General features: G+C 39.4%; 1 protein-coding gene across 5 annotated transcripts in view; it reads right to left on the bottom strand.

The window, feature by feature from the left end:
* The window catches only part of XRCC4 (X-ray repair cross complementing 4), a 477,644-nt gene that overhangs the window by 116,243 nt on the left and 337,876 nt on the right, over positions 1-23,525 (bottom strand). For 2 of the 5 annotated variants that reach the window (XM_089693240.1, XM_089693238.1), the window contains exons 7-8: positions 12,387-12,540; positions 5,198-5,709 (exon numbers count right to left, since the gene is read on the bottom strand). The exons of 1 other annotated variant lie outside the window; for it this stretch is intronic. In XM_089693240.1, the coding sequence (XP_089549366.1) occupies positions 5,595-5,709; positions 12,387-12,540 (269 nt within the window). In that variant the 3' untranslated portion in view covers positions 5,198-5,594. Of the gene's footprint in view, positions 1-5,197; positions 5,710-12,386; positions 12,541-23,525 lie in introns of those variants that run through there. 2 more of the 5 variants (XM_089693241.1, XM_089693239.1) reach the window with 1 other exon arrangement.

The following is a 23,525-nucleotide window of genomic DNA, read 5'->3' as shown; positions in this document are numbered from 1 at the left end:
ACATCATTAAAGTTTTTTATGGTTTTGCACTATGGGATGTTTGCTTTTGTTTCTGTTCAAATGCTGAAACTTGGTTTACTGCCTGGGAGGAGAGGAGAACGTTTAAAAAGGCTCTTTTGAAACTACACTGTCATTTATATCCACGCTGGTCATCATCCTATTGGTTACTATCAGCCAGATCGCATGATTCCCAGGAATGAATATTGCTGCCATTCTTGCCATCACGCATTGGGCTAGTCCCAAACCAGGCGCTTCAGACCAACCTAGAGATAGGTGGTCCACAGCTAATGGTGAGTGCACATCCATGAGGGGCACTGATTGAGCACAGAGGGGTACCTGTCATTTTTTGCATGAAGTTCACCAATTATTATTCAACACTTGGGCACTTTATTTTTCCAAATTGGGACAGAATGTTACAATTATTCACTTTGTATATGTGAAGCATTATTACTCACACATGGTATTTTGTGTAGAATAATAAACACACCATACCCACCTGCTCTGTGCAATCGTTTTGCACAGAGCAGCCCAGATCCCCCAGTTCTCAAGTCCTCCGCTGGTGCTTTGGCCCCTCCCCCTTGCCAAGTGCACTCATGCCTGCTTGCTCCCGAGCCAGCTGTGAGTGTCTATTGGACAAACAGAGCGTGGCTTTGTCCCACCTCCTGCTCCCTCCTCACTGGCTGTGATTGATAACAGCGGAAGCCAATGGATCCCGCTGCTGTGTCTCAGCCAACAATGAGAGAGATCCTGGAGAACCGTTGCTATCATGCATATCATTGCAATGTGATCAGGCTCAAGAAAGTATTGGAGGGCTGGAGGGGGGAGCTGCACGCTAAAGGTTTTTTCCCTTCATGCATAGAATTCATAAAGGTAAAGCCTTCAGAACCAATTTACCTACAGTAACCCACAGCCTCCGATTGCTTTCAATGGAGCTGCATCCTGCTGCTCATCATTCGAACCCCCCACTGGGGTTCTTGCATTTACATGCTGTTGATTCCTTTCACAGGTGTAAATGTAGCCTAATGAGTTGTGATGGTAAGTGTATTTTTAACTGGTTCCAGAGGATGTTGGCTTGTCAGTTCCCAAGCACATCTCTTTGCCAATGTAAATTACTTGGAAAGAAAGGTTAAATGTATCACTAGACGCTGTTATCTTAACTGCTCTTTAGGTCAATTTCTGACAAAATGTACAATTTACCACTCAATATTGATTATGAACTATTCTTACAGGGAGAGATTGTCTCTTTGTATATTGTTTTAAATTCAATATGTAATGCAGAACAAATGTGTACACATGTGCAAGATTATTGTGTCCATAAACAAAATAGATACATTTATTGATTTTGTTGGCCTGGCTGTAAATGGACCCTGTTAATCATTGGAATTCATCTTCTGACAACTAGTGCAGTTTTCACCTCTTTAATCAGAAACCATTTTAGGCTCATTTATCATTTTTTTGCATGACAAATTTTCCTGAATGGCAATTAGTTTCAGCAAAAATATAGACTAAAATATCAAGTCAGAGACAGTTACATCAGCTCTTTGAACTGCAACATTGTACAAAAGATAAAATAAGGTTAGAAAGATTGCTTTAACAATAGCAGAACTGACAATAATTAGGTAAATGTAGGTAATTTAAATTATTAGGAGTGAGGTCATTACAGATATCCCAGCTGCTTCACAGTAGACCACCATTTTCTAAACCTGATCTGGTCACATAACACCATCACAACCATCACTGCCATGTCCAACTGCCACCTGCAGTCATGCCATTCACACTGCAAGGTATGGTCTTTACAGCACACATGTACAATTTATATTGTTGTACTACATTTTAAAGCGGTATTAAACCAAAAAACAAAAATATTGCATCTTACTATTCTTTAAAGTGGTTGTAAATCTCAGGCAGAACTATGAACAAAGCATATCCTTCTATACTGTGTACTTGTCTCAGTTAAGAGTACTAAGTGCCAATTCTGTCTGCTGCTTCATATCAGCATGAATCACTTCTGAGAAGACAGGGGAGGGAGCTCCAGCAGATGAACCTGTGGAGGAGAGTGTGTACCTCCTCTCCTCTGCAGTATAATGTCAGCTCCCTGCCCTCTTTATAAATTCTGGACTTTGAACGCATGTAGAAAAGAGAATCGTACAGATAAATAGGTACAACTTAAGTATGAAGTTTTGTTTCCTCTCTGTGTATCACCTGAGGCCAGTCACTTCACTGGGTATATGTAAAGGTTTACAACCACTTTAAATGTGGTGGCTGCATTATTATTTTTTTTTTGGTTTTTTCTTTTATTTTCACCTGTAATCCAGAGAGTAACAAACTTCCTGTCTTAACAGTATCTCCACTCTGCATGGAGGAGCGAATGAAGCACTCTTGGATAGAAATATTGTCAGTTTGGGAGGAGGGTTTTGTTAGACTAGCAGAGTTGACTAACAGACTTGACTAACAACTTAAAACTGAACTCCAGCTAGAACTTTATAATCAGTTACAGAAAACAGTTTTTTTTCCTTAGGGATAAATATTTTTTACGTAAATTAATAAAATTGACGTGGTCAGTGGTAAATGGTTTGTCTCAACCATCAAACTGCCCCTTCTGCTGGATAGCTTGGTCTGTTAAAGGAAGTTGGAAAAAACAGACTTCCTGACCAGATCATCAGGTGAAATAAAGTGGGAAAAAGAACGAAAGAAAGAAAACTAATGCAGCTGCCATATCTAAGGATTGGTAAGCTGCACTACAATAAATTTTTGTTTTGGGGTTTTGTACCGCTTTAAGCTACACTATTTAATATTGCCAGCTCTCAGTCATCTATTCACAGTATCTCCTTAATCCCTTGGTGGAATATCCTACTATCACAATAGTAACCACCCTTTTATAAATCAAGCACCTCTTCAGAGTCCACCGCAGAAAATATTGGTGAGACACATTTGGTAGCTGGATATTTAGTAGTTCATAAATAGGATATTGGAAAACCCGTATAGTAGTTTGATCAGAAAGTGGTGCTTATGCACTGACCATTAATTTATAGAGCATAGATACAGTGAGGCAAAAAAGTATTTAGTCAGCCACCAATTGTGCAAGTTCTCCCACTTAAAAAGATGGGAGAGGCCTGTAGTTGGCATCATAGGTAGACCTCAACTATGAAAGACAAAATGAGAAAAAACATACAGACAATCACATTGGCTGATTTGGAAAGAATGTATTTGCAAATTATGGTGGAAAATAAGTATTTGGTCAATATCCAAAGTTCATCTCAATACTTTGTTATATATCCTTTGTTGGCAATGACAGAGGTCAAACGTTTCCTGTAAGTCTTCACAAAGTTGGCACACACTGTGGCTGGTATGTTGGCCCATTCCTCCATGCAGATCTCCTCTAGAGCAGTGATGTTTTGGGGCTGTCGCTGGGCAACACAGACTTTCAACTCCCTCCAAAAGTTTTCTATGGGGTTGAGATCTGGAGACTGGCTAGGCCACTCCAGGACCTTGAAATGCTTCTTACAAAGCCACTCCTTCATTGCCCGGGCGGTATGTTTGGGATCCTTGTCATGTTGGAAGACCCAGCCACGTTTCATCTTCAATGCCCTTGCTGATGGAAGGAGGTTTGCACTCAAAATCTCACGATACATGGCCCCATTCATTCTGTCCTGTACATGGATCAGTCGTCCTGGTCCCTTTGCGGAGAAACAGCCCCAAAGCACGATGTTGCCACCCCCATGCTTTACGGTAGGTATGGTGTTCTTTGGATGCAACTCAGCATTCTCTCTCCTCCAAACACGACGAGTTGTGTTTCTACCAAACAGTTCTATTTTGGTTTCATCTGACCATATGACATTCTCCCAATCCTCTTCTGGATCATCCAAATGCTCTCTAGCAAACTTCAGACGGGCCCGGATATGTACTGGCTTAAGCAAGGGGACACGTCTGGCACTGCAGGATCTGAGTCCCTGGCGGCGTCGTGTTACTGATGGTAGCCTTTGTTACGTTGGTCCCCGCTCTCTGCAGGTCATTCACTAGGTACCCCCGTGTGGTCCTGGGATTTTTGCTCACCGTTCTTGTGATCATTTTGACCCCACGGGGTGAGATCTTGCGTGGACCCCCAGATCGAGGGAGATTATCAGTGGTCTTGTGTGTCTTCCGTTTTCTAATTATTGCTCCCACAGTTGATTGGTTCACACCAAGCTGCTTGCCTATTGCAGATTAAGTCTTCCCAGCCTGGTGCAGGTCTACAATTTTGTTTCTGGTGTCCTTCGACAGCTCTTTGGTCTTCACCATAGTGGAGTTTGGAGTGTGACTGTTTGAGGTTGTGGACAGGTGTCTTTTATACTGATAACAAGTTCAAAAAGGTGCCATTGATACAGGTAATGAGTGCAGGACAGAGGAGCCTCTTAAAGAAGAAGGTACAGGTCTGTGAGAGCCAGAAATCTTGCTTGTTTGTAGGTGACCAAATACTTATTTTCCACCACAATTTGCAAATAAATTCTTTCCAAATCAGCCAATGTGATTGTCTGGATTTTTTTTCTCATTTTGTCTCTCATAGTTGAGGTCTACCTATGATGCCAATTACAGGCCTCTCTCATTTTTTTTAAGTGGGAGAACTTGCACAATTGTTGGCTGACTAAATACTTTTTTGCCCCACTGTAAGTTGATAGCACACTACACTGGAAAGCTGGACATAAATGGATTAAAATCTCTGTTGAATCGGCTGAATTTCGATCCATCTATGGCTGTTCTGGTGATCATCTTCTCATGAATGGGCTTTTTGGAAAATTTTATGTCCAGTCTGCACTGCGGCCAATTGGCTGATCAGTGTATTTTGACAGTGGAGAAGTCCTCCATCCACCTTGCTTGTGTGGATGAGGGAATCCATTCACTGACCCATGTAATATTATTATTATACAGTATTTATAAAGCACCAATAGTTCGCTCAGCGCTCTACATTACAAAGGGGCACAGAACATGTGACAGAACAATACCAATACATTGCAAAACATGAGGGGATCGAGGGCCCTGCTCCTTGGAGCTTACAATCTAGGAATGTGTGCCCAGCTTCAGGTATACCGTTGTGTGACAAAAGTTTCACTTTATTCCAGTCTGTATGGACTTTTGTCTTTTTTCAGCCAGACTAACTATGTACCTATGTAACATGTGAAAACAAAGGGATGCATCTCACTAAAGAAATTCCACCATGAAAATTTGTTCTATAATATTTATTTATATGCAGCTTTGACAGATGTGAAAATACAGAACATTAAGGCTGAACACCAGGCAACTATCCTAATACATAGTCAAAATATTTATAAAGGGAGCTGTTTTAGCTATCAAAGGATTTACATTTTTGTCCATTAAAGTGGTTGTAAACCTCAGACATGAAATATGAACAAAGCATATTCTTCTATAGTGTGTGCTTGTTTCAGTCCAGGGCAGTAAGTCATTTCTGTTCACTGACTCCTTCCTCTGCTGTAAGCATGAGTCACTTCTGATGAGTTTTCCTGACATCAAGAGAAAAATAGTGACAGTGGATTGCACAGCCTGTGATTGACAGCTCAGTTTCTATTTGCTGTGTGAAGGGGTGTGTCCGTTCCCTGCAATCAGCTTTCAGAGCTCTCCTCACTGATGTAACTTGTAGCTCCCCGCCCCTTGCTTTTCGGAGCTGAGAAATCCTGTGTAAATTCTGCACTTTGAATGGATGTAGGGGAAAGGTGGCTAGAGATAAAGAGGTACAACTTATTTTGAGGATTTGCTTCATCTCTGTGTATCACCAGGCTATTCCCTTCACTGGGTATATGGAAGGGTTTACAACTACTTTAATGCTTGAGGTTTGCACAGCTCTGTCCCAATTACTGCCAGGTGGATGATGCCATTTAAACTGTTACAATTACAAAGAATATACTGCTAGCATTGCTCTGCATCCACCCTGCTGATGTCAAGGTGAAGAAGCAGCAGAAGACTGATGAGATCAATCTTCTGTTAACTCTGCTCTCTCCTCCTGTCAGATTGTTCCTTGTCGGCGTCTATGCATGCAGCTCATCGGATTGGCTCCCAGTAATGTCCCACCCCGTCTGTGAGCACCTTTACAGTGGATTAAAAGGGGCTGAAATCAAGTCAAATTTACTTATGCTGGTTACACTTAAAACAATACATTTAATAATGTATTGATGAATTACTTTACTGCATTATTTGTGTATTTTATATCCCCCTGGAGAGTTGAAGAACAAATTGTAGCACATTAAAAACCATCCAAGTTAAGTAGAAAATATCCTTTGAGACACTTTTTCTTTGACAAACACGAGTCATCTCAGAAAAGGAAAAGGTGAGAGGGTCAATGTCTCACATAACAAAACATTATTGCAGTGCATGGTCTCTACACATAACTATTTCTCCAATGTCTCTAACCCATATAAATCATACATTCACAGATACCGGGTTTTTAGGTACAGAAACTGACAACAAAACAGAGAACTAAAGCTGCTAAACATTCATGGCTAACTACCTATAAATTATTTTTAAGGATTACTTGTTATTTTAAAGATGGGCATGCTGGTGCAATATGTCTACTCCTAGGGCAGAAGAAGACAACTGCCAACTGAGTCACAGACTGCTAGTTGGGGGGAGTGGAACTTAAATTAGATACAGAGTTATGCTTTAACCCTTTCGCTGCCAGGCTCCACTTTTAAGCCTCGTCCACACCATACTAAAGTGTACACTCGTGGAGGGCTGTGTTGACCTGCACAGGGATGCCCAGGTGTTCCAAGCATCCCCATGCAGGCAGTCCCATTCATGTCAATTGGGATGCAGTGGTTGCATGGCCACAGCTGATGCTCCCAATCTGAGATCCGTGTGGTTGTGAGTGCAGGTACACAGCCACGAACACAGACAGTTTGAGCTCAGAGACATGCACTCGGACCCACATGGATGTCAAACTGGGAGCAGCGACTGTGCCAGTGCAGTTGCTGCATCCCAACTGACATGAATGTGACGGCTTGAACAGGAATGCATGGAACACCTGGGTATCCCTTTACAGGTAAATATGGTCTTGCAGGGATGTAACTTGTGTATGCCCTGTGTGAACAAGCTATTTTTTTTTTACAACTTTATTATTAATATTTTGTACAATTTTTTTTTTTTGTTTTTTTTTTTTTAGAGGGGGTGGGGATGGGGGGGGCAGTTGGTGAGATATTAGAGGTCTAAACAGACCCCTGATGTCTCTTTCTTGAGACAGAGAAAGAGACTGAAGAAAGAGTTTAGTCCCTTTCTCTGCAGGCTCAGCAGCAATGCATACACATGAATAGAGGTCTCTGCATAGAGGCTGCTATTTATTCATAAACTGAGGCATAGTACACACTGTTGTCACAGTGCTGAATGAAAATATGAGCGATTGATACCGATCACTCACTGTGTTTATCCAGGAAAGTACTAGTGGAGGATAGGGGGGGGAGGAATAACTCTGATCAGTGGATTGTCATCCACTGATCAGAGCTATTGTTTTGCTTAGAGTCTGCTGACCATTTCTGCTATAGGTTCATGATCACTGAAGTGACCATGAGCTTATAGCAGAATGAGGAATGTCAGGTCTGTTTGGTGTACGGACCTGGCCAGCTGCAAGCAGTGCTGTACACCATACAGACCCGGCAGCAAAATGGTTAAAGTAGAACTAAATGTAAAACTTTTTTCTTTATTATTATTATAATTTTGGAAAGAGTAAGGCATGGTTAAAACCCCTGTCAGTTTTAATGTATTTATTTATTGCTATATATTTCCTATTGGAGAGATTTCCCTTCTTGTCCCATAGCCAAAACAGGAATTGAGAGGAAATCCCTCCAAAGTGGGGGAATCTCTGGTTGTTGCCAGGACTCATTGTCCTCACTGGAAGATTTACACACTATTACTGTTCTTTTGGTGATAATGGTAAACAGGACAAAATAGAGAGGAGTGAATCTCCTCAGCAAGGGCACAGAAACCAATAAAAACTGACACGTTTTCTATTCCCTCTCCAATCTATCCCAAACCAAAAAAAGTTCTGCCTTTAGTTATACTTTGATTAAAAATAAAATATCCATAACCATGTTATACTTTTGTGTCACAATACCAGTCAACTCAAAAAGCAATAACTGCTCACAAAGTCTGCACACTGAAGAGTGCGCAAGTCTTAGTCTGCAAAAGTGCCAGCGTCAGCAAAAAAAAAAAATTAAACCGTTTCAGCAGTATCCAAACTGAAAAATCACAGAGAGATTATGTTTTGTGAAAGGTATTACAGGATGAGGTCTGCAGACCCGAAATCTGGCTACAGAAATATTTACTCAAACATCTATGTGGTTAGGAAATGGTCTAATACAACCCTGAAAAGCTGAGAGCTGTCTTGTTTAATCTTCCATCTTTCCATGTACCCTCAGCCCAAAATTACAGCCATAACCACTTTATTCTTCCTCACTTTGGATGCTGATGAATATGTTTCAATTTTGTACTGAAACATCTGGGTGACCGTAACGTACACCAGCCTGACAGACGGGCTTCGAACGAGGCGATGACAAGTCGTTTGATTGACAGTCCATACAAACTGAACTTTGACAGTTTCTAGATTCTACCTTAAATGACACTTGAATGGTACTATACAGAAGACATTGGCTAAACTATGAAACAAAAGGGATTGCAAGTAAGGTTTCATGTTGACATCTGAAATTCACAAAGTTATTAGAAAAATATTAACAACAGAAATTGACATAACTAATACACCTTGAAACAGATAAGGAATATCTATAGTGGACTTTAACATGGTTTATATTTCCACTTCAAACACTCAGCCTTGACCATTTCCTTACAATGGCACTTACTATATAGTTAAATGACAATACTTTAACATTTCTTCTCCACCTGGATGTCTTTTTTTGATTTATGTAGAAGATGTTATAACAGGAAGAGGTACAAAGCTATTACTGGAGCATGTCCTGTAATGTCAAGTGCTACAGGCTTCCTGCCACTTACATTGCTGCTGTTTCATGGTATTCCATGAAATCATATTGTACATCACAAAGTAAACCACACACAAGAATGTGGTTCAGCACGATGCTGCTTTTCATGTTCTGAGAACACTCACTTAGCAGGTCATTATAACTGAAAAAAAAGGATATGAGCACAAAGGGGGAGTTGTTGCCAGGATTAACCAATTAGGTTCATTTCCAGTTGTATACTAAATTTAAACAAAAACTCTGTTTGTTCTCTATGTGAGAAAACTTTTGCGCTGATCTTTTCTCCAGCTTTAAAGAATCACCGCCTTAGCATTAAAGATTTAATTCACATTTACAGAAAGATATGTAAAGAGTTTACCTTTACATCAAACATCCTGCCCATCCCTGCTGTACTTACCTCCAGGACTACTGATTTGATATCCCTGCTCTTCTCTCTCTTCTATGTGCAGTGGTTTCTGGGATGGACCAGATCATTTCTGATTGGTCAGTGCCATCATAGTAAACCTCTGGTCTGGTCTGTCCTGGAAGCTGCTGCACAGGTAACAGGGAGAACAGTAAGGATTGTTTTTCAAATGCCCAGACCACTGGATTGGCTGCAGGGACACTGACAGCTCAGCAGCTCCAGGGGTAAGTACAGCAGTGACCGAGGGAATGGGGGGGGGTTTGGTGTTAGTTCACTTTTACTTTTTTCTTGAAAGGTGAGCCGATTTTTAATGTTCCTGAATATATTGGCATTGTGGTATATTGCCAATATAATCAGGTCAAGTATTTTAACTTAAAAAGAGCACAATTTAGGCACCTCTCACCTGGCCACTAAACATAAACAGCTGGGAGGGAGCCACTTTGGTCCTATCATTTTAGATGCTGGTGGCTGCTCACCTTCGCGATCTGTAATCAATCACAAATCAGGGTACAGGTATGCTGTGATTGGCACCCTGTACGATGTGATAGCTGTGTCCATTCACAGTGGAATACATGTGAACAGACTGCAATGCAATGCAGCATGTCTGGTCTCCCCTCTCACAGAGATCGGCTGTGGGAGAAGAGAGACAGTATGAAGTACAGTGCTGGGAAGTATGGCAGGAGTTTAATTCCTGTTGTGGCATGTATACACCCTCAGTCACTACCTTCCTAGCTAAAGTGGGCGCAATTAAGGGGCAGTAAAATGTGGCTGAAGTACAGGGTTTTTCAAAAGCTTGTTCCAAAAAAATTAAGTCTTCAAAAGACCATGCCTCTAAAAAAAATACCTCGATGTGTTTACTTTTCAAAATGTGGTCATTTTGTGGGTGTTTCTACTGTCCTGGTGCTCCAGGGACTCCAAAAATGTGATAGGTAGTCAGGAAATTAGACACTGATTTTATGCGCTTAGAAATCCTAAAGGTGCTCCTTTGATTTTGGATTCTTCTATGTGGTTAGGCTGTGAAAAAGTCTCACGTGTAGTTTCGCCATACTCAGGAGTAGTAGAATGTGTTTTTCACTCATTGAGAGAAAACATACAAGAGACAGAGATAGATATATAAAAGGTTTTTTTAATTTTTAATAGAATTTGCTGCTGTTAATTATGGGCTATAGGTCAGAACGCCAAAAAGAGGCAATGTCTTTATAAAAGGTTCATAATAGGTCATTCAGATATTCAGAAGGAAGCATAAACATCTCAGACTAGCACATAGACCTTCCTTCGGTTGCAGGATTCAAGGTCACATTCTTTCCTTAAAAGTGCAAATTGATGCCCCAATCAACATCCAAACTGTTTGAGTCACAGATATGTAGCCTTGGCAATAGGGTACATGAGAGGAATGGGTACTGATATGGGGTCCTTTATGATCAATTTCTGTCAATGAACGATCTAGCAGTCTTTCTTAATAATGAGGGGTATGAGGCACATTTGAAATAAAAATCAATGCTTAAACAATGGTGTTCTATGAAGTCTTCCTTGATAGAACATGCTGCTGAATTAGAGTAATAACCATCTGTCATTAGTAAGATTCAGTGAAATTTGTAAAAACAAAAATATATATATATATATTTTTAAATTTACTAAAAGAGTGTGTTGTTTGGAGAGTATATCTAGGCTAGTTCAGTTTATTTAATGTATTTTTGTGCCCTTATTCCTATTATGAGACTTTTTTAAAATTCTTTATTTAGAAGTTTTTGTCAGAATTCAACCCATCGACTGAAGTAACAAAGCACTTAACATCCAGAATGAGTGCAGTCAACTATAAAACTATTAACATACTTGTATTGGTGCACATACTATAAAGGACACCTCCCACTACATTTCAGCAGAATCCGGCAAACACCAATTTTCTTTTCTTTTTTTTTCTTTTTACATAGGTTTAGATTAAGGAGGTTTACTATGGTATAGGGAAGGAAAAATATGGGCATATGGAGTTAGAAATATACCATTCACTGGGGCATTTAGGGAAAAAGGAAAGAGAAAGAAAAACGGAAAAGAAGAGAGCATAGTGGTGGTGAGGTGCCTTTTTTGACATAAGGACAGGTTCTGTCTAGTTGAAATGTGCTACTGTAATTCTCAAAAGCCACAAAAAAACCTATGTCATCCTTAAGGCCCCATGTACACGGGACACTTCTGAATGATGGAAACTGACTGCTGGAAAACGTAGGTTAAAAATCTTCTGTTTAGCCGTGTTTGCATAACGTGTTTATGCGCGATTAGCTTAGGTGTGAGTTGCTCATTAACATTTATTTTGTTTCCAAGAGTGGGAAAGGTGTCTGGTGGAGGGAGTCATTAAGGCCACCTGGCAGGGGGTCTTCATGAGGAATTTGAGGTGTGAATGGTCATTAACATGTCTTTTGTTTCCAAAGGTGGGAGAGGTCTGAGGTGTGAATTGGACATTACAATGTGTGACAAGCTTGGTAGGAACATCCTGTGTTCAGTGTTTTGTCCATTTGAGTACCTTGAAAACGCTTTGCATGCATTTTTCATGATGAAAAAAGGCTCTGGACAGCATCGGGAACTGGAAAAGTTAAAAAAAAAATTTTTTCAAATGCTTATAAAAACGATTTGCTGCATTTACAAGCGTTTTGCGTTTGAAACGCAGATAAAATCGGCTGCTGAACGCAACTTTGCTGCGTTAAAAAAAAATGACTATAAACTCAAATGCCTGTAAATGACTGTAAACGAAGATGTGTACATGGACACATAGGAAAACATTAGGGTGAGTTCAGGGGCTTCTGAAAAAAAAGCTGAACAGCTCCTAAACGTGAGTTTATCAGCTGCAGTGTACATGAGCCCTAAAAACCAATCAATGTTTTTTTGTCAAAACGGAAACATTTCCTGGAGCCTGCTAATTTTTGCAATCATTTTGAAGACATGAAAACTTTCAAGAAAGCTCACAAGCTTGGCATGCTACACACCTTTCCTGGTGTATACATTATACAGTAAAATTATTGTACCTTTGATTCACATCTTCAGGCTGATTAACCTTTTCCTTTACTTCTGTATACAAAATTTTTTGCCCCCGTTGTCTCCGCTTTCTGCTTGGTGCAATATCCGGGGAATCGTCAGGACTGTGCACTAGAGTTCGGCGTCTTGATAAAGGAGGTGGAACTAGAAAATACAAGATAAATGCAACATACATCTATAAATAAACTCAGTAACTGTGTTATATTAAATGTCTTATATTTATTTTTATGTATTTATGTATACATATTTTATATGCCGCAACAGTATACTTTAGGTAGGTATGTGTGGTATGAAACATGCACAGGTACAGTATCTCACAGAAGTGAGTACACCCCTCACATTTTTGTAAATATTTTATTATATCTTTTCATGTGACAACACTGAAGAAATGACACTTTGCTACAATGTAAAGTAGTGAGTGTACATATTGTATAACAGTGTAAATTTGCTGTCCCCTCAAATAACTCAACACACAGCCATTAATGTCTAAACCACTGGCAACAAAAATGAGTACACCCCTAAGTGAAAATGTCCAAAATGGGACCAAAGTGTTAATATTTTGTGTGGCCACCATTATTTTCCAGCACTACTTTAACCCTCTTGGGCATGGAGTTTACCAGAGCTTCACAGGTTGCCACTGGAGTTCTCCTCCACGACGACATCATGGAGCTGGTGGATGTTAGAGACCTTGCGCTCCTCCACCTTCCATTTGAGAATGTCCCACAGATGCTCAATATGGTTTAGGTCTGGAGACATGCTTGGCCAGTCCATCACCTTTACCCTCAGCTTCTTTAGCACGGCAGTGGTTGTCTTGGAGGTGTGCTTGGGATCATTATGTTGAAATACTGCCCTGCGGCCCAGTTTCTGAAAGGGGGGGAACATCCTCTGCTTCAGTATGTCAAAGTACATGTTGGCATTCATGGTTCCCTCAATGAACTGTAGCTCCCCAGTGCCCGCAGCACTCATGCAGTCCCAGACCATGATGCTCCCACCACCATGCTTGACTGTAGGCAAGACACACTTGTCTTTGTACTCATCTGGTTGCTGCCACACACACCTGACACCATCTGAACCAAATAAGTTTGTCTTGGTCTCATCAGACCACAGGACATGGTTCCAGTAGTCCATGTTCTTAGTCTGCTTGTCTTCAACAAACTGTTTGCGGGCTTCTTGTGCATCATCTTTAGAAGAGGCTTTCTTCTTTAGAAGAGGCTATCCACGCAGACCAATTTGATGCAGTGTGTGGCGTATGGTCTGAGCACTGACAGGCCCCTTCAACCTCTGTAGCAATGCTGGCAGCACTCATATGTCTATTTCCCAAAGACAACCTTTGGATAGGACGCTGAGTACACACACTCAACGTTTTTGGTTGACCATGGCGAGGCCTGTTCTAAGTGGAACCTATCCTGTTAAACCACTTTATGGTCTTGGCCACCATGCTGCAGCTCAGTTTCAGGGTCTTGGCAATCTTCTTATAGCCTAGGCCATCTTTATGTAAAACAATTCTTTTTGCAGATCCTCAGAGTTCTTTGCCATGAGGTGCCATGTTGAACTTCCAGTGACCTATGAGAGAAAGAGTGATAACACCAAATTTAACACACCTGCTCCCCATTAACACCTGAGACCTTGAAACACTAATGAGTCACATGACTCCGGGGAGGGGAAATGGCTAATTGGGCCCAATTTGGACATTTTCACTTAGGGGTGTAATCACTTTTGTTTACAGCAGTTTAGACATTAATGGCTGTGTGTTGAGTTATTTTGAGGGGACAGCAAATTTACACTGTTATACAAGCTGTACACTCACTACTGTACATTGTAGCAAAGTGTAATTTCTTCAGTGTTGTCACATGAAAAGATATAATAAAAGATTTACAAAAATGTGAGGGGTGTACTGTATATAGTATGTTTTCAGGATTGTACTGTATAATGATGGGCTGCCAACCCCATAGTAGCTGTCTTAAAAACATACAGGCTCTCTGTTCTATCAGTATTACCCTGTAAAACCTTCATTTTCAGGTGACTGCTTTAAAAGTGAGTCCAATCAACTGGATATCTTACGAAGGTGGTATGGAAAACAGATGGAAATCATGTGCAGTAAACAGGCCCCTAATAAATATAAAAAGTATTTAATGTAAACCAGGCCATCCGTCTTGCTATCCAATCCTAAAGTACCTTGCGTAGAAGCTGTTTTAAACTTCTTCATTGCTCCCTATTTTATGTCACAGCTCTTTAGCAATTCTTAGCAGTTGTGAAACTCTACATTAGTTACTTCCTTCATCTTTCCTTTGCCCATTGTCTGGAATTATACTTTTTTTCTGTTGAAAGATGTCAGCTAATTGGGAAAGAAAAGATAATGTCATCATATTCAGAAAAACTGTGTAAGAATGTTCAAAACTGATTTTTCACAGCAGCTGTCTAGAGATTGCTAGACATTTGTGACATGAGAGGGGGCTCAGTTTAGACCTTACAACAGTATCTATGCACATTTGTTATTAGATATTATTAGGATAGCAAGAGAACTGATAGGATCACTTTAAGATTAACAGAGTAAGAAATGCATTGTGGAAATCTTTCAAAAATGTGTACCCTACTGTAATTAACCTCTGAGACATATATCCAGACTGAGGCTGTAAATCCCTGAAGGAGTTTTATTCCTCTAATTGTAATCCTAGATGTAATTTTTTCATGAAAAAATACCCAGAGCTTACCAGGAAGGGAAAACACCATATATAGTTATTTTTAAAATGGTAATAAACACATTAAATAAACAGTGAAATAAACAGGTAATATTGTGTTTTTCTTTTGTATAAACTTTATATAGCCAGTGTTTGTATTTTCTACTCTAACTAGCAGCAGGGTGAGAAGGCAAAGGGGTCCAATGTAAACCTTAAAAAGTTCAGTGAGGTAGTAGGTAGAAACTTGCTGTGGACAGCATAGTTGCCCATAAATTATCCCCCAATTACTCGTATTAAAAGAGATCAAAACATTTTTAATGCCCAACACTGCAACTGTAACATAACAAGAGAACTGCTGAAAATGAGTTATGCTAGCTTAGCTATATGCACAAGCGGAAAAAGGATCGCTATATCTACTGTTAGAGTTTCTTGCTAGTAATAATAAGTTAACCCCTTCCCACCTGAGGGTAAAACAAATCTTAACGCCTCAGCACAATTTTGCAACTTAGGCATGTGTTAGCAAAACTGTACATATCATTACAACTACTTTGTGTATCCAGGTGGATTATACCTTGTTTTTTTCAGGACACATTGAACTAAATGGTAATGGATATGTCCTGATTTTTTTTTATTATCAAAGGAAAACTGGCCCAAAATAGTAAAACAAAAAAAAACATTTTAGCTGTATATTTCTTGCTACTACCATAAACTACCACCAAGGAATAACCCAAAATAATTTCTCCTGCTCCTGACAATTGCAGCAATACCACATATGTGTATGTTAGTTGTTGTTTGTACTCGTAGTATGGCCCAGAAACAACAGTGCGCATTTTGCTTTTTTTTATCCTGCCACTAACTGACATTGATACTAATTTAAAAATTAATTTTAAAAAATCCTGATCAAAAAAAAAAAATACTGACCCTGACCTCGACCCAAACACTAACCTTGATCTAGGTAATTTTTAAAAAAATGTTTATTATTTTTATTTATTTATTTTACACACACACTTTTTTTTTCTCCCTGGAAGGACAGAGGGAGATACAATGCATCCCTCTCCTCCATTCAGAGAGAGAAAAAACAGGGGCGGGCTTCACAGTGACTGATTACTGTGATAGCCAATCAGAGGCTATAACAGAGAACAATTGGCCCAGAATCGGGAGTTCCAGGTTCCGACCGTTAGAATGGGACCCAGGGCTTTTAGTGAGGCCCTGGTCTTTGTGCTGGGAGCGTGCTGTGCGGCGTGCTCCCAGCACAAAGACAGGTACGCAAAATTAGCGCCCTCATAGAAAAAAGCCCAGTCCAGCGGGGCCGCTAATTTGCGTACGGTTGGTGTGAAGGGGTTAAGTTAAAATGAACACCAAAACGTGGTCATTTTCTGTTTTTATTATTATTATACAGTATTTATAAATAGGGAACATTTAGAAAAGTTAAAGTATAACTATAAGTAAAACTTTTTTTTTTTTAGTTTTGGATAGAGTGCAGAAGGATTAGAACACTTGTCAGTTGTATTGCTGTCTGTGCCCCCTTTAGGGAGATGCACCCTCTCTATTTGTCCTGTTGACCATTATCATTGAAAGTGAAAGTAAAAGAAAATTCCACATTTTGGGTTGTCCCCAGAAAAGTAATAGAGAAATCTTCCAATGGGGACACTAATTCTGGTGAACTGGGGGTCCCCAAGGATTTTCCCTAATTTGCAGGAATTTCCTCTCACTTCCTGTTTGGCTGTGGGACAGGAAGTGAAAGGAAATCTCCGCAATGAGACACAGATGGCAAAAAAAAAAAATCTCACAAGGGTTAGAACCCTACCTTGCTCTATCCATAATTGAAATAAAATAGCCTTTAGTTCTACTTTAATTGTGCATAAACATCACCCTGAAAATGTATCTTTTATCTTTAATTCCTCCTGAAAAATAGCAGTCCACTTATGTGAGGGGGCCTAGTCAATCTTGTGCCTTTATCATCATAGCTGTATATCTGTGGCGTGAAATCATCGAAGGCCCTACTGCATCTGACTGCTTGAATTAGGGGATTTGGAGTCAGATTTAGTATTGTCATGACCGCTCTGCTCACTGTTCTTGTTGGTAGCTCTGAGAGGCTCTAACACAAAGAAGAAAAAACGTCTTCCTCTACCAAGATAATTGCCTTCACACTAAGACACAGTGCAGAAGTGCATGGTAAGTCAGTACTGGGGATAAAATAAGCTGCAGCAAGCCCATGGACAAAACTGCTGACTAGACCCTTGCCCCCTGCCTGCTTTTTTGGGAATTTTAATGGATGACGCAACTTTCATCTTTTCTAAATTTTGACAATCAGTAGATGACATTTACATGGAAAGCTAGAACACACTACCTTGGTGTTGACAGCCCAACACACATACAGTATGTGAGAGCTGACAGAGTGGGAGGACCTACAGATGTGCCCTGCTGTTGTATCCTGATGTTAAATCAAGTAATAGATTTGTTTTATTTTTGGGGGTGACTATCAAGCAAACATGAATTTTCTTCAAAACAGTGCAATATGCAACAAAAATGGATGTGATGGTAATTATGGTCTTATTTGTTCCAGAGTATCCACTTCTGCATGGAGTTTACTTTCCATTTCAATAAATTCCACAGAGGGAGTCAGGATAGTACACAATGAGTGAAACTGACCAATAACTGATGCCAGCAGTCAAAGACAAATCGAAAAGAAATTAGCAAACCTACAGAATACCATTAGGATAGCACAGAAAAAAGCAGGCGTGAAAACATCGTAGGACTTGATAACTTATTTTTTTTTTTAATTCAAATATTTATTAAATTTTCATATTTATAATTAAATATAAAAAGAAAAAAGAGGAACATGAAAGAAGAACATAATACATTTCATCTACATTCTCATATAAAATTCTTACTCTTATTCTCTTTCTATTACCTCCTTTTTCTTCTTTTCCCTTCCCTCTACCCCTATACCCTACCACATCCCTCCACCCTCCCACTCTGCATTTTTCTCTTACTTCCTTCTCTATAAAATTAAGAATCTTCTCTTAGCATTACTTCATATATACTCCTTTGGTGTACAAAATCTTCCCATTTCTCCCATCTCCTATTATATATCTCCATCTTATCTTCCTGGATATAGTATAGTTTCTCCATCCTACTAATCTGATTTACTCTCTCTACCCAGTCCTTCTCTCTCGGAACCTCTAAGCTATGCCAGAATTTAGGTATCAAACCCTTCGCTGCATTCACAAAGTACCATATACCCGAGTTTTTATATTTATTCACTGGTAAATCTGTTTTATGTAATAAACACACTTGTGGGTCTAATCCTATCTTTATTCCTGAGATTTTCTCAATTAAGTTGACCGTTGTCTCCCAAAAGTTTTGTATCCTTGGGCACTCCCACCAAATATGAAACCATGTACCAATCTCTCCACACCCACGCCAACACTCTTGTGTTCTCTCTATACCCATTTTGTGTTCCACAATTGGTGTAATGTGCCATCTTACTAAACTCTTATAGTTTACCTCCACCTCTCTCATGCTAATGTTCTCGTGTGTGAGTCTATATATCTTCCTCTGTTTATCCTCATCTATCTCCACTCCCAAATCCCTTTCCCATTTTTCTATATAGCTTGGTTTTAGTTCCGTGACTAACTCGGTGAGAATTTTATAAATTTTTGCCGTGCCCCGTTTTCCATCTCCCCGTGATTCCAACAACCTCTCAAACAAGTTCCACTCCTTTCTCCCTCTTATGGGTTTCGGAAGACCCTCAACAAAGTGATTTAATTGGTGATATTTCCACTCATCAATCTTAATAAAAAGTTCCCTTCCACCTTTTTTTAAATCTTTCAATGTTTTCAATTTCTTTCCGTCCATAATATCCCTTAGTTGAATGTCTTCCTTTTTGATCCATTTTCCCATATTCCCCTCAATACCTGGTGGAAAATACTCCATATTCCTTAGTGACATTAATTGTGAATTAAAATCCCAATGCATATACTTGTGTAAATTATCCCAAACCTTTAAGACATTCAATGTAAACACACTCGTGGTTTCCTTTAAGCCTCTATATTGTGCTGGTGCCCATATATTTCTACTCAGGTCAACTCCACTCAGATCATTCTCTATCTTCACCCATCTTTTCCCCCTTATATTGTGTGTCCAATCATAAATTCTTGTTAAAATTACAGCATTATAGTATCTCCTAAAATCTGGCACTCCCAGTCCCCCTCTCTCTTTACCTCTACTCATCAAATCATACGATATTCTAGATTTTTTATTTTTCCATATAAATTTTGTTATCATCTTTTTAATTTCTTTAAAAAATGCTTCTGGGAGTTTTATTGGGATCATTTGATATTTATACAAAACTTTGGGTACAATTATCATTTTTATCAGATTTATTCGTCCTAACCAGGAAGGGATTCCTCCTCCCAATTTCTTCAATTCCTCCTTAATCTCGTTTAAAAGGGAAATATAATTTAATTTATACAATTTTGAATATGAAGCATTAAGTTTAACTCCTATATATTTTATCTCTCTATCTCTCCATGTAAAAGGGAATTCTTTTTTATCTTTTCTTTCTCACTATTCGGGAGATTTATATTCAAGATCTCGGTTTTTGTCGGGTTGATTTTTAAATTTGATATTTCTCCATATTCTTTTAAGCTTTTTATTAAGTTCGGGAGTGTTATTTTAGGATTACCCACATAAAACAACAGATCGTCTGCAAAAGCTGCCACCTTATGTTCCGTTTCCCCTATTTGTATTCCCTTTATATCTACGTTCTTCCTAATTGTTTCTAGTAAAGGTTCCAATGTTAACACATACAATAATGGGGACAGTGCGCATCCCTGTCTAGTCCCATTTGACATCCTTATAGGTGCAGATTTTTCACCATTGACCAAAATAACCGCGGATGGCGTTTTGTACAATTTTCCTATCCATTCCCTCATTCTACTACCTACCCCCATGATCTCTAGGGTGTCCATCATAAAGCTCCAGTTTACTCTATCAAAAGCTTTTTCAGCATCGATCGAGAGAACCACTGCCGGGGTTTTCCCTTTCTTAGCTTTCTGGATCAACAACAGAGTTCTAATTCCGTTATCTCTACCCTCCCTCCCTGATACAAAACCAACCTGATCTCCCTGGATCCATTCTGGCATTAAGTCTTTGATCCTATTTGCTAAGACCTTTGCATATAACTTTGTATCTACATTTAGGAGTGCAATTGGTCTATAACTTGAACATTGAGTAGCATCCTTCCCTTCCTTGTGTATAAGTGTTACATGGGCTTGTAGGGATTCCTGTCTAATCTCCATTTCTCCCCCCAGGGCATTCATATATTCCTTCAACTTTGGTATTAATAGTTCGCTATATTTTTTATAATACCTCACGGTGTATCCGTCTGGGCCAGGACTTTTCCCCACCTTAGTATCTTTTAGTGCTATTTTTATTTCCTCCTGTGTGATTTCTATTTCCAGGGATTTCAATAGATCTTCATCTATCTTTGGTAGTCCTGCATTTTTTAAATATGCCTTTCTTTTTTCTCTGTTCTCATTTTCACTATTATTTACTAAGTTTTGAGACTTAATATTATACAGCTTATTGTAATAGTCCTTAAATACCTTCCCAATCTCTTTAGTAGAGTGAGCCATTTCTCCCTTGGGGTTTCTTATTTTTTTCTATGTAATTTCTATTTTTCTTTTTTCTCAGGGCTTTCATTAAATATTTTCCTGGACGATCTCCCCATCTATACCTCTCCGCTGCAACTTTATTGAGTACTCTCCTCCTCTCTTCTTCCATTAATATCTCCAATTCTTTCTTCTTTCCTATTATCTTCTGTCTTATCTCACATGTTATTCTATTTTTATGGATCTGTTCCAGGTCATTTATATCTTTTAAGAGCCCTGTCATTTTCTTACTCCTTTCTCTTTTCTTTTTTGCCCCTAACGCAATCAATATACCCCTAATATATACCTTATGGGACTCCCAGACAGTGGCCATTGAGACATCTCCTGTTTCGTTCTCCTGAAAATATCTTTCCATTTCCCGTCTGATCTGCTGATCAGTCTCTTGATCTAATAGAAGGGCCTCGTTTAACCTCCATCCTACCCCTCCTGTCAGTTGTCTCCCCCATCTTACTTTCATTATAACTGGGGCATGGTCTGAGAGAGTCATTGTCTCTATTTCTACTTTAGCCACCCTCTCAATAAGTTGATGTTCTACCATTATATAGTCCAATCTTGAATAAATCTTGTGTGCATTAGAGAAGAAGGTATAGTCTTTTTCCTTTCCGTGCATTATCCTCCATATATCCACTAGTTGACCCTCATATATCTCCTTCTTCAAGATCCTCATAGACCTACCTCCCTCTCATTGCACACGAGAAGTTGTATCCATCTGTGGATCCAGACATAAATTCAAGTCTCCCGCCATTATCAGTCTTCCTTTTTTAAAGTCCCTCAATTTTCTTAATATCCCTTTCAGGTATACCTCTGGTCTCTTATTTGGGCAATAAATATTCGCTATTGTACACTCTATTTCCTGCAATCTACCTTTCAAAAACAAGAATCTCCCCTCAGGATCTGTCTCTCTCTCCTCCACCTCCCACCTTACATTTTTAGCGAACCCAATTGCCACCCCTTTAGCTCTCTTAATTGGGGAATCTGCATAGAACCATGTTGGATAATTTCTAGTATTTAATTTGATATTTGACTTAATCTCAAAATGCGTCTCCTGTAAAAAAACTACCGAGGCTTCTCTATGTTGCAACTCCTTAAATAGCTTAAATCTCTTCCCAGGACTATTCAACCCTTTTACATTATATGTTATAAATTTTATATCTTCCATAATTCTTGAATACATCTCATCCCTATGCAGAGTATTTTTAAAACCTTCCCCCTATACCATCTTTCACCCCCTCCCCCACCACAACCCTCCCTCTTCTCCTCCCCCCTCCCCAGCATCCCCCTCCCCCCTCGACAACCCTCTTATCCCTCCCCTCTCCCCCCCCAACCCCCCCCCCCCCCAACAGGCCTATTTTTTGCCATCTAATCCTTTGTGAGCTTACTGTCACATTTGGATCTTAGCCCTGAGGTAGAACTCTAACCTTGTACAGTTCACCGTCCCTCCATTTCCCTCAATGTTCCCCTTTCCATCCCTTCTTTATTCTTTCTTCTAACTTGCTGCCATTGCTCTTTTCCCTTGGCGTTTTCCCCTCCCTCTACCTCCCAACCTGGAACCCCTACTCTTTGAATGTTAAGTTTGTCAAAAAAGTCTCTCAAATCCTCAGGAAATCTCAGGTATGCAGTAACTCCATTCTTCCATCCGATTAGACACATTGAGCCGCTCCATCTATACTGTATATTTTGTTTTTTCATCTGTTCTATTAAAGGTCTCAATGATCTCTTTCTCCATAATGTCTCGGGTGTCAAGTCTGCAAAGATTTGTATATTTTTTCCTTCATACTCAATATTATATCTTCCTTTTATCTTCTTCCATATTTCTTCTCTCTCTCCAATTTTATTAAATTGAACCACTACATCTCTCGGTCTCTCTTCCGCCCGATCTCGTTGGGCCTTTCCTGATCTATATATATTATCTAATAGGAATATCTCTGTTCTAGATCTACCCATAATGGAGTTTAAGATTTTTTGTATCGTCTCTCTTAAATCTTTATCTTGTGTAAGCTCCGGAATTCCTTTTATCCTGAGATTATTTTTCCTGTGCCTGTTACCTTGTATCTCCAATTTATATCCCAGTTTTTTCTGTTCTTGCCTAATCTCCATTATCTGATTTTTCAGTTCAGAAAGAATTTGAGCATGTTTATTGATTTTTTCTTCTGTTTCTTCTACTCTAGTCAAGAGATGTCCCAGATCTTTCCGAATAATTCCCATTTCCTGTTTAATTGATTTTTCCAGATTTCTAAACATTTCTGCCATCTCCTTTTTATTTGGGATTTGTAGTTCTCCTTCATTTTCTTTTAACTCTATTTCCCCTGATATTTGTTGGTTATTATCCATTTCCACTGGAGATCTGGCGCTTTTATCCATACTGTTCTCCGTTATACTTTTTTCACCTGCCCCCTGAGTTCTTTCTGGGGTCACATTACCTTGAGATGTAAATTTTCTAATTGTTCCTGATTGGGCGTGTTTGGGGGCATTCCCTTTACTATTTTTGCTCTTCATATTTTTAAATGTATCCAGGTTCTCTTCTTTTAAACTTTAAGATATATGCTGAGAGTAAGTCCTTTAGGTGAGTTCTAATTTCTTCAACCTATTTGGTGGTTCCCCCCTTTTCTCTATATATATTTCTTCTGCCACGCCAAGAAGCTATCCATGAACAAGTTTAATACATAGTCCAGATACTCTCACTCACCCTCCTTCCAGCTGCTTCACTCCAGTGAGGCTGTCAGCATTCTGGTGTGGCTCTGCTCCTTTTCCCTTCAACTGAGGGGGGGGGGAG

This window comes from Staurois parvus, unplaced genomic scaffold, assembly GCF_062004578.1.
Source record: "Staurois parvus isolate SC_StPar_1 unplaced genomic scaffold, SC_StPar_1.0 ptg000618l, whole genome shotgun sequence".
Classification (NCBI taxonomy): Eukaryota; Metazoa; Chordata; class Amphibia; order Anura; family Ranidae; genus Staurois; species Staurois parvus.
Note: the sequence above shows the minus strand (reverse complement) of the source record. Positions and strands in the feature narration are given on the sequence as shown.